At 43.0% G+C, this 12,149-nt stretch overlaps 1 protein-coding gene across 1 annotated transcript in view; it reads right to left on the bottom strand.

The window, feature by feature from the left end:
• Positions 1 to 10,065, bottom strand: part of angpt1 (angiopoietin 1) — a 45,937-nt gene extending 35,872 nt beyond the window's left edge. Inside the window, exon 1 of the mRNA XM_061092900.1 lies at positions 9,658 to 10,065. Within this exon, the coding sequence (XP_060948883.1) occupies positions 9,658 to 10,065 (408 nt within the window). The remainder of the gene's footprint in view (positions 1 to 9,657) is intronic.
• Between the last annotated feature and the right edge of the window lie 2,084 nt (positions 10,066 to 12,149).

Raw genomic sequence — 12,149 nt, 5'->3', positions numbered from 1 at the left:
CGTCGGTTAAGCTGAAGGTCGTCAAATCCAAACACAGACTCAAACATTGTCATACACGGAGTCATATGAAGTGAGCTCCACATTAGTGTGATACCGATACATCCGTATGCTCTCACATGCGGAGATATACACACAGACCTCGGGAGGATTAGCCTCTCTGTCTCAGGACGGCTGCAAACACGTCGACTTAAATAAACATCAAGAACCATTTGTAACCATTTGTGTTTGAGCTGTAAACACAGAGCGACATGCACACATCCATCTGAGCCATCAATGACAGATTGATGGGAGAGTTCAGTACAGTGGCACATTTTCACGTGTTAATGTTGTGCACTCGTCAAACACCTGCAGAAATATTTGACTTGGGGAAACTATGTTCAATCGCTAAATCCAAAGGCCAAAATTAACAGCTGCCTTCCATGAAGTGTTTCATGACTTCTTGGAGGACGCTCACGTATATAAAGATGGACAACATGCTGGTTTCCCGAAAGTTAAGCCGAAGCATCTCAATCGCACCCTGGTGGCTGGCTGATGCACAGGTCATGAACTCTGCCTCCTCCATGTCAGTGAATGAGACATGGGTTAAACCAAAAAGTCAAAATACAAGTCAAAAATGGCTTCTGTCTTTTTAGGTAGTTTATTTAGTTTACTTAAGTTAGTTTTTAATTTGTTATTTGATGCTATAGAAAATGTGACGAATCGTCATGATTGACAGCTGAGAGTGACTCACGAAAAGTTGAGTGTGAGTAATCACCTTCTCCGGTTTCCTTGAAGAGTTTAAGTGTCCTTCAGCTCATTGTTTTGGTTTTTACGGGCCTCAACTTTACCGTCCTGGTTTACTGCTGTCATTGCGTGATTTCACCTCCAGCAGGCTGCTGCTTTCAGAAAATAAGCCCTAGTAAAGTAACTTAATGCCTTCTTTACAACACGAAATGGAAGGCAAATACGTTTAGCATCGGGAGCATTCAGCTGCTCAAGAGCCAGACATTACCCTCAGGAGTGGGTGGAGACCAAAACTAAAACAAAGAACCAATCACTGAAAGAATAGTGAATATTGGACGTTAATGCTACATTTTCTCTACTTAAAAAGTAAATAAATGAGCACATATCAACTTTAATTGACCTGAAGTAGCCTGAAGATCGATTAATGCAGGTTTTTACAGTTAGCGTATTTGCTGGATTTGTCCAATTTACAATAAATACCATTTATTTTATTAATGTGGTGTAATTAAAGGCTGAAGTGCCCTTTTAAAAGTGATCTAAAACAGTAATTAAAGCCCAATTAGGCAGTAAGTGATAGGTCCTGACGGGCCTTGTTGGGGAAAAAGATATGAAATGAAATCCGAGTTCAGGTCAGGTTTGCTCACGTTTGCACGCTCCTGTTAATGGAGAAAACATCGGGCTCTGGTCGGGTTTGAGCTCAAAAAAGGAATGACTGCAGAAAACTGTTGTCTCAAACACACTCAACTTTACATCTTAATGATTAATAACCAGATAATTTAAAGGCAAGATACTCAATTAAATTGAAAAAGTAAATACATTACTGGCAACTGACAGTAACCTGAATTTAGGTCAAAAGTGCAGCAAGCTGAAAATACAAAGAACAAGGACAACAACATAAAAGGTTTTATGAGGACTTCTGATTTGAGTTTTAAGCAGAAATGTCAGTGGCCAACCTGCTTCACATGTAAAGTCTCTGTGCCAACCCCAGCCCTGGTACCGGGTGGAATGTAAAACTCTTGGCTCGGGTCCCAGACAAGGAAACACGGATCTGGACACGATAACGAGCGTGTTTCTGTTTTCAAAAAGTAAATAGAGATTTGGGGGTATATACAGCATTTGTGTGCACGAGCATCTATATCTCTGTCTGTGAGCACAGGCTGAAAGAGGTGTCCCAGCATCACTGTGCTTCAACAGTAAAGTGGGACCTAACACACACTCACTTCTCCAAACCACCCAAGTGAAGCAGACCCAGAGTATAATCAGCCCTGTCATACCGCACAGCTCCAAACCATCATGTGTGGGACGGTAATTTACAGGTCAATGCATCACGTGACATTCACCCAAACACAGGGACGAGAAGATTAAACAAATAAGTGAAGTAATCCCTGCAAGTGATGAAGGCTTTAAGAACAAGTGGCTCCAGTCCCAGCACCGCAGGAACAAAACAAAAACAAAGGGACCAACCATTAGTCACTTGAAGAGCTATCTCGCCCACACTGAGGGAGCAAAGCTGTTTCTTTTCATCTTTCCCTCCTTCCCTATCTGCTTCATTCCCTCTTTTTTTACCTTGACTTGCTTCCCTTCATCCACAGTACTGACAGTTTCCACAGCTTTTAGCTTTTTCACATTTGGAGACAAAGATCTGTGATGCTTTTGTTTCTCGTATATCTGAGATCACGGCAAACACTCGATCCGCCACAGAGCTGAACCCCAGTGAAAGGTGAAATGTCTCAGAACCTCTGGAACCTCTGGAACCTCTGGAAGTCTCTCCGGCGTTGACAGACAAAGACGTCCACTTAGAACGCAACATCTGTAGGGGTGAGTCAAAGACGCTGTGGGGAGAGTCGGCCTTAGAGACACCTCGGGAATTTTTTTTCCCCCCAGCTTCAGAGAAGTAACAGAAGTAACCGTGGGATTAATAATCAGAATCTACAGTAAACTTGGAAGAACATAAAATGAAATACTTAGCTAGAGCACTAAGACGTTTCCCTCTCCTGCTCGCTGCCAGAATCAGCGATACAGAACATGCGTGTTTCTCTTTTATCTTTTCTTGGAAGTAAAGCAACTTAAAAAAACTACTTTTCTGACACATTACTGTAAATTCACACAATGGCTCAAATTGTCCAATGTTTCTTTTTCATGCTCATTCACTTCCCCTGACCTCCATCAAACTTTGATTTACAGCTCACGACCTAAATGAACCTGGAGGCTGGAGGAAAATAAATAGCAACAGATACGAGTGAGTCACATTATCATCTGCTCTGTTTATCCAGAGTCATTATAAAGCAGAAATACAACAAAGATAAGAGCCGGTCCTGCGACTGAAGTACGTTCAAACTCAGTCGTAATTTGCAGCCGACTGTGATAACGCCCCAGGATTTGCCCGTGCTCAGATTGACTATAATGTCTAATGTTTCGCTCTATCTGAGCCATTATTATCTCATATTTGGCTCATAATCACTCAACCGTAACTGTGGCAGAGATACAGCCGTGAACCTTGTGTTTTTGGCAAACTCTTTTGACCGTAACACACTCACTACTAATGGCTTCCACTTGTCTGCCCAAAATAATATTATTTATCGTCATTATTTTGGATAAAAAAGAAAAGAAAAGGTTTTCTCTCCTTTCAGCCATTTTGTAAGAAAACATTTGAATGCCACAGTGCAATAAAATATCCCAAATATCACTTCAGTACCGTAATAACCCACTGCAGAGCACTCACATTCTTTATTCCCCACATGCTGCTACGATAAATATCTTTATATTACCAGTGGACTAAGTGTTGACGTCTGTGTGAAAGTGGTTGCTTGTACTTGAACTCTAAAGGATGCCGTTCCAATCAGCTTTACTGAGAGTTTGAGTGTCTTTAAAGCTCTTGGTTTTGGTTTTACAAGAGATAGAAGAAGAGTGAAGCAAGAGACCAGGTTCCATCGTGTGCTGTTGTTGCTATGTGTGCGTAACATAGACTGTAAGTAAAGGTAGATGATGAGTCTCCACTTCCTCCAACTCTACAATGAAGCCTCAATATCCCAGATATAGGAGCTGCCATCTTGGTGATGTCACCTGGATTCAGATTCTGCACAGTAGTTATGCATCATATAACTAACTAAAACCTAATTTACCAAAAAGAAGGCAAATCCTTTTGAAAATGTTCATTTGGGACAATCTTTGACTTTTTAGTTTGGCCCATGTCCCTTCTGCTATACTGCAGCCAACCACCAGGAGCAACAAAGATGTTTAGGAAGCACATTGGGGGGGTTGTTCTGTCCTCCACCTTCATGTACGGTCTGTTATGCCACTTGTGTATTTATAGCCTGTTTAACTGTCTCCACGCGGCCACAAACTAAATGCAGGTTCATTCATCCATACCTGAGTAACACGCTGCAGAACCCTCACATTCATTATACCTCCGGCAAGCAAATGAAGAAAAATTAGTCCCATTACGGCAGTGAATACACTCAGGGGTGTATGGAAACACAAACACATCAGAGGAACACTCTCAATTTATCCCACAGATGCATGAGTCGGTGCCAAGCTACAAGCTAGCAGCAGTGTTTTCAGAGGGCATGCCATAAATTCTGCATCCACTACTCGCCAAATGTATAACCTTGTAATTAAAACAAAATAAATCTCCCTTTAAAGTAACCACCAGAGAGTGATTCTATAACATGAGTGATGGAAAAGGAACCCCATGCTGCATTAAGACAAACTAGAGCCATTCAAGACGCATTGCCAAATTACAGCTTTCATTCATTGTCTCTCTACAGAGTTAAAGGTGTACGATACCTGTCCTATATCAAACCTTCCAGGATGCTTGGTGCCACCAGCTGCCATGAAATATGATTTCTTGCGGGGGGAAGAAAAGGTCAAGGAAGGGGGGGATGCTCAAAGGATAAAAAGGCTCGTTATATTGAGCGTGACAAAACCGCTAAATACCACTTTTCCTGAAAATCATCCACTTTGGCCCACATTTTCATTTCCATGTGGAAATATCGTGCCACGGCCGTGATGTTTTCCCCTATTCCCATGACATGCTAAGCAGAAAGCCCCCATTTCCTTTCTGTTTCAGTCAAGTGCAACCAACAACGTATCTGGAAGCTGTTATTGTAACGTCCTTAAGCAATTACCAGGGTTTCCTTTTTACAAGTTTTGGGGTCAGGAAGGAAGAACCCTTTATTCCTCAGAGCATCTCTTAGCCTTTCAGCATCATCCGATTGTTGGTTTTGGCCCAAGTTGTCAGCGAAAATAAACTCTCATAGAGGAAGTCACCCCTAAAATAGATAGGTTTCTCCATGGATCCGCGGCTTGCTGTGTGGCCTTCTCCTAGCATAGAGAAACATATTCACCCTTTTCTCCTATGAGCTCCCAGTGCGAAGGGGAAACAAGCTGCTGCCCACATGTCCCTATATCCTTTTAAACCTTGTTTACGCAGCACAGTCATGTTCGTTGAGAGGCAGAATGATGGGAATTTCACAGGGATAAGACAGCGACAATAGTTTTTGCTCCCTCCCTTTGTGGAACAGCTTAGTTTGGCACAGGCCGTCCTTCTCAAGAAACGCTGCTCTCAAGCACTTTCTACTGTCTCCACCGGCAGGGGAACGGGAAGATCTATTACTCTGACTCCCGAGAACAGAAACAGAATCTGGCTCGAGGAACTTCTGTCCGTGCCAAGCTTTCATTGAAATATTGGAAATGTAGAGAGGATGTTCTCAGGATGTGCTGTGGATGATGCGACTGATCCTAACAACATTGATATGTTACAACAACACGTTCATCAGTTTAATTGCCATCAAGTTCCAAAAGATGGTCTCAGATTCTGACATTTTTCATATTACAGACCTTATTCAGGGTAAACTCCAATACAGCTGCTTGTGTTCAGAAAGCATAACTGTATAACTATACTATAACTATAATCCTTCTGATATTGTTGACATTGGACCAGGTTTGAAATTTGTGTTGTTGAGAAACAAACCAAAACAAGAAGAGGAAACATCAGGGACCAAGAGAAGAAACACCAGAGAATCGACCTATAAGAGCAGAGCAAAGAGACGAACTACACGGAGGTGAAACACAGGGGAAAGCTTTTCAAAATAAAAGAGGAATTTATAAACAAAAAGTCAAAACAAATGAAAAGTTCAGGACAAGTCTTAACAAAGAATTTTAAGTAAGTCTAAAAAAGCCTTTTACAGGAGCAGACCCAACACGTGTAACTAGTGTTGAACATTTCTACACAACCTGCCCTCCCTTTGACTTTTAGAATATTGTATTAAATGCATTTAAAGGACTGGTTCAAGAAGAGAAGATTGATGATATATAAGATTTATTATAGCTTTTCTTAAAATTTAAAGCTTAAGCCAGGAAACAGTTTAGCCCTGAGCATTAAGACGAGAAGGGGGAAAAGTACTTTAAGGTAAAGTTCACTCCTTATATCTCATATATCACATGATAAATTGTGTCAGACTATTGTTTGGCTCAGGAACCTTATTGGATATCATTGCACTTGTTAAGCCAGGGATGGGTTGTGTGTACAAAATAACTCAATAGTGCATTGACCAATTTTTACCACACTTGGTGGGAATATTACTTTGGGGCGGGTAGGGGGGGGCAGGGTGAGATGGGAACGACAGACAGACAACTGCATGCCAGCCGAGGATGGTAAAAACTTTATGGAGGTTTTAATCGACCACAGATACGATTTATTTTTGTACCACGGGTCATTGCGTGTGTATTTGTGTGTGTTACAGAGAAAGAGAATATATTAGGAATCATATACAATGTGCATGCAGGGTAAGTATCAACCCCCTCCAATCCTTTTTATTGGTTTATATTTCATTGCTGTTAACTTTCCTATTCTTACTTGACCAGTATTGTAATTAGTGTTTAACGTGTGAAGCAGCTTGTTCCTGTCCGGGCTCCTCAGACCGGGGAAGTAATCCTTGGACAAACACAAGCCACCTTTGACTGGTCAGGAATGTTATCAGGATCCATATACTCTACCCAGGGTCGAGGAAGGAAAGATCTCAGACTTGAAATGCTCCTTTAACAGCTGTTTGCTGCATCACTCTAACTGTCCACCGCACCCCCACCACCACCACCACCACCCAGGCAGGGCGCTGCTATCTGGAACGCTCTCCTCCATCCTTCTCTTTCATCAGGCCTGGCTGCAGCAATATCACAGGGAACTTTCTCTCAGACAAGCAGCTAAAACGTTGGTGTGATTAAGATAGATAGACTGGCCCCGGACACTTAATCTTCTGTCTAATGAAAAATGTTAACTGCATCCTGATGTGTGTGTGTGTGTGCGTGTGTGTGTGTGTGTGTGTGTGTGTGTGTGTGTGTGTGTGTGTGTGTGTGTGTGTGTGTCCCATGCACTGTAATTAGCCTGAATTACCACTGTGTGTTTAAGCATCCCCTCAAATGCCGATTTCATTCTTGTGCTGATCTGACTTTTTGCTTGTTTTTCCATTTTTTAATAACACACATCTCGGGAATTTAATTTAATTCTGTTCATCACAGTTCTTTTTTAAAATATTATCCAGTAATCTTATGATCTAATATTCACATTTGTTTGTTTTAAGAGATGAAATATCTGTGGTGGTGAAGAGGTCTGATGATATCAGTGCAGATGGCAGACGTTTCAACATGCTCCCATTTTTTACATCTAAGGAGAAAGTTATTCTGGAGGACTCATTAGTCAAACCTTCAGTCAACCAATGCTGCCGCGGTGTTTTCTTAGTATCACTTGTTCTATCACAGACAGACGAGGTCCACTGAGCAAAGATAAAGCCGCTGTTATTTCACCCCTGGCCTCGCTTGACACATGGATCGCTTTTGGGAGCCATGCAGGAACACTTAGGTTCTTCATGTCATCAATAAAAAAAGTGTAGGAAAAGTTGGTTCTTTTGTTGTAGTTGCTTATTTTTCATATCTCAGCCTTTTTGGACACTTGCTTGTATAAAATCTGCAACGCTCAACGTCTTCTGGCTTGACATACACCATGGACTGTAAATTCCTTCTGCTTAACTGAGATAAAGACAGTGATCTACAGTCCAGTGATAAGATGATGTTATACAGATTCTGCTCCGTAATCTCAAAATCTCTCTGGTATAACATTTCACTGGGATTTAGACATTTATGAAGGAATTTATCGAACAGGGTGGAGCAGCCTCTGACATTTCACCTCCCTAAATATGAACTCCATCAACATCTCGCTGTAATGAACCTCAACCACCGCCTGGATAATTGATGAGGAATGACTATTTCCTCCAACCTGAGGAGAGAAAAGTTTACTTTTCCGAGAGTAAATGAAAAGCAGTCCCGCAGCAGAGCGGTCCAGACAGATTAGGGAGGATTGCTAATGAATAGACTCGGGATATTGATGAAGTTCAGGTTGATTAATCCCCAGTTCCACTGTGATCCATCAAAACCATCAGGTGTTATCTGTGCTTTCGCGTTTGCCGACAAAAAATAAACCATTTAGCCGTAAGCAATTACTCCACAGATCGGACCTGCTAATCTTATTTGAAAAGGACAACACTGAGGAAGACTGAGCCAGCCGAGGAGCCGGTTGTGCCGAATTTGGAGGATTGTTTATTTGATTGGTGAATCTCATTTCAGAGGGACAGTCTCGCTCTCTTCGGAGACACAAAGTCTCAAAGCTTAAAAAAGCAGGGTGGCTGCCAAGGCACATCAGCAAAGGCCTCAAAATTCACTACTTATTAACATTAGGCAGCAGTAGACCCATATTTGAACATGGATGAAATTAGTCGGGAGTAATTAAATAACATCATGTGAGCTCAGATATAATGAGGATTGTGTTTGTATTGTATTATAAAGACATAAACAGGGTTGTTCTTTTATAAGAGTCTGTATTTTCTCAGTTGTACTCACACATCCTTGACTTGACTAAATAAAGGGAGCATTCTCTCTCTCTCTCTCTCTCTCTCTCTCTCTCTCTCTAGCTCTCTGTGTCTTTTCCTCCTCTGAGTGTCTCTGGGGACGCTCTCTGACTTCCTGCCATTAAAGAGACAGCCCACTGGAGAACAGGGGGTGACTGACATGCAACTACCTCTGCTCTGTGACCGACGCTCTGCACAACTCAACTGGACATCTGTGGAATTTACTCGGGAAGAAACGGAGAGAAAGTTCGAGGACAAAAAAATATATAAGGTTTCAGTTTGTTGGACGGGTAAAGACAGAGAAGCACACAGCTGCGTGACAGCCAGAACAAAAAGTTCACTTTCGACAATGTACACAGTTATGTAACGACACAGAAGAGTTGATATAGATGGCGATGGAAGTTCTGGCTTCTATATTATCAGCTGCGTATAACTGTGATAAAGCCAATTTCTTTAATTGAGCATGTATTTCTGAGCTAACCATTCATTTTAAAACAATGATATGTAGTCTCCTCAGTTCTTTTATCTGTGTCAGCATGTCTTCTTCGTGACATTTTTTGATCACAGAGCAAGACACACAAAAAAAACGAGAATTCCCAAAGCACACAAACTCTTCTCCTGACAGACGCTTTGACAAACAACGTGTCGACGACGAGAAAACAGCAAACTCTCCCTGGTCGGGGTCTGAGAGCCTCGTCCAGAAAACAAAACAAGTTATCTCGTGAAGCCACAAACAGACGCTCAGCGGAGACCACACACGCCCACAGAAACATAAATATCTCAACAAACTGTGGACCAACAGCGGAACCACTTCAAAAGAAACACACATGTTATGCAAGGATGATATAGATGCAATTCAATGAACCAATGATTCCAACATAGATATGATTTAAAAAATCAACAGCGTTTCTTTTACAGTCCACCACTGGCGATTCGCCCTGAAGTTAAAGTCATGAAATAGATTTAGAAGCATTTATTTATTAAAGTACATGTTTTGGAGCTAAGTCCCTTGCACACCACCTGCGCCCGTCCTTACCTTCTGCAGCCACTGGGTATAATTCTCCATAATGTGCTCGAGCTGCTGGATCTTCTGGTTGGGAAACTCAGGCTCAGGTGGAGCGTCCCTCTGCAGAGAGTTGGCGTTGTACTGGGGGTTGCCGGCTCTCGCCTCCCTGCAGCCGCCTCCTCCGGCTCCATCCCCCTCAGGTAGGATGAAGGTGTAGGTGCACTGGCCATGCTGGATCTTGTGAAAGCGTCTGCTGCTGTAATTACTACTACTGCTGCTACCAGTTGATCCACTGCTGCTGCCGCTGCCGCTGCTGCTGCCACCTGTGCCGCTGGCGCTGCTATCCGTCCCTCTCCTCTGCTCCCCTCCTCCACAGCTCACAATTACCAGAAGTGCCGCCAGTGAGAGCAAGTGGTGGTCAAAGCTGCACCACAGCATCTTTCACCACTGGAGGAAAACAAAAGGTTGCCTGTGAATTAAGTTCTTGGCTCTTTATCTTCTGCTTCTTCTCCTTCTTCTTGTTCTTCGTTTGGCTGGATGTTCCCTTGGAGGCTGGATCAACAAACGGTGCAGAACACCGTTAGCCTGGAACATTTGTCCTCCATCCTTACATTGGACCTCCAGCACCCAAAGCCACTGCTCACTCCCGCCATGGACACTTGCACATGCAACGCTCCCAAAGCTCCTTTAAGATTTGCTCCTGGCAGAGAAAGGGTTGCACACTTTACTTGCAGAGTGACAGCTCGGTTACAAAAGCCTTGATGTTCCTCCAGAATAAATCAGAGCCAGATGTGACCCGGCAGCTTGCTTGCATTGATCAGTCTGTGCATGGAGAGAATAGGTGAGACGGGTTGGTGTCGTCAGACCTCCCTCGGTCTCTCTGCCTTCCCTTCCTCCTTTGCTGTCTGACTTAACGACTGCGGGAGAGTGAGAGAGACGCTCACTCTGAAGAACGGCTTCCAACACACTGCGCCTGCCCCTTGCAGAGCCTGCAGAGGAATGTGAGTGTGTGCACGGACGAGTGTGTATCTGTGTGTGCTTGTGTGTGTGTGTGTGATCCTGGCAGAAAGGGGACCCCAGCACAGAGGATGTGCTTAGACTATGAGGATCGTTTTACAGGCTCTGCGACTGCAGCCTCATGCGGTTGACCTGCCTCCTTGCCTTTGTGTTGACACAGAAAACTTGTCTAAACGTGTGCGTTTAATTTATCTGCCCCTCACACACTTCTCCACTCCCTCTCATACTATATAATGACAGGTGCTTTATTACACGCGGCCATGTGGGACGTATATTTCATAAGATTCACTTCTGTTGTCCCTCCTTTGACGATTGAGACACATCATGTCAAGTGAAATCTTTATGGGGTAGATCCTCTTTCATTGATGTTGAAGTCTTATATCTTCTATAAGCACCTTCAAGTTTTAATCATTTTATATCAACACTAAAATTTGATATCATCACAATGAACTTACTCTATAGAAGATGATGGGGCAGCAGCAACATCCTGATACGCCAGATTTAAATTATGTGATTTAGATGGACTGGAAAAAAGCGTATATTAAAATAAAGCATGGACATAATAATGATGTTATCCAGAAGAGCAGAGCAGCTGATCACGAACATTTGTAAGGAGACTCGTTATTTCTCTCGTCCACACAAGAGAAATAACTTGTGCGCACAAGAGAATTACTTTAGTAAGTAACTTCACTAAAGATTCACGTGTCTCTAACAACCTCACCTTGGAATGTCATGAAAGTTCTTGCTGCTCTTGACCAGAGACAGATAATATCATCAAGCCCAAATGTATACGCTAACTGATGAGCTATTTCTTACTCTGAGGCTTTAAATCTGAACGGATGACATAGTTATTTTCCATCACTTAATAATTTGAGTGCGAGATTCTGTAGAAACCTCGGGCTGCAAGATTTATTTTTTGTCCTGCCTCCACCCTGATCATCTACACTACATACACTTCCCCTATCTCCGTCCGTTTTATAGGCAGTTTGTCTCTAACACCCTCTGTTGTTATGTTTTCAAGAAAACAAAAGTGAATGGAATGTCTCTTCATCATCCGACCAGGAGGACGGAGCACAACGAGGAAAACCCGGCTCAGAAAGTCCTCTGGACCAAAGGTCAAGTCCTCGTAATGGACAGTCCATTAAAGCCTCTGATTCTGGGAGGCACAGCTGTCTGAATTCTGGCCGGACTTCAACATTCCTCTCGAGTCCGAAACATCCAGATCTGTGTGACAGTGCACGAGCTCGGCTGCGTGTGTTCACTCTTGTGTTTAACGTCTCCCTCCGCCTCCTCCCTCTCACATATTAAACTGTACATTTCTTCATGATCCTGCGTGTGTTTGATAGGGAGTGTGTATATTTAGTGATAGCAGGGGGCTAGAGAAAGTTGGGCCGTGTGTGTGGGAGAACGCACGAAGGCGACCCGAGATAACAAACTCCTTGAATAACCCAGACTGGCCGAGACACAAAGCATGAGCAAAGAACTGTCAGAGAGCTCCACGCACT

Source organism: Limanda limanda, chromosome 19 (genome assembly GCF_963576545.1).
Source record: "Limanda limanda chromosome 19, fLimLim1.1, whole genome shotgun sequence".
NCBI classification, from domain to species: Eukaryota; Metazoa; Chordata; class Actinopteri; order Pleuronectiformes; family Pleuronectidae; genus Limanda; species Limanda limanda.
This window is presented reverse-complemented; position numbering and strand designations above follow the sequence as displayed.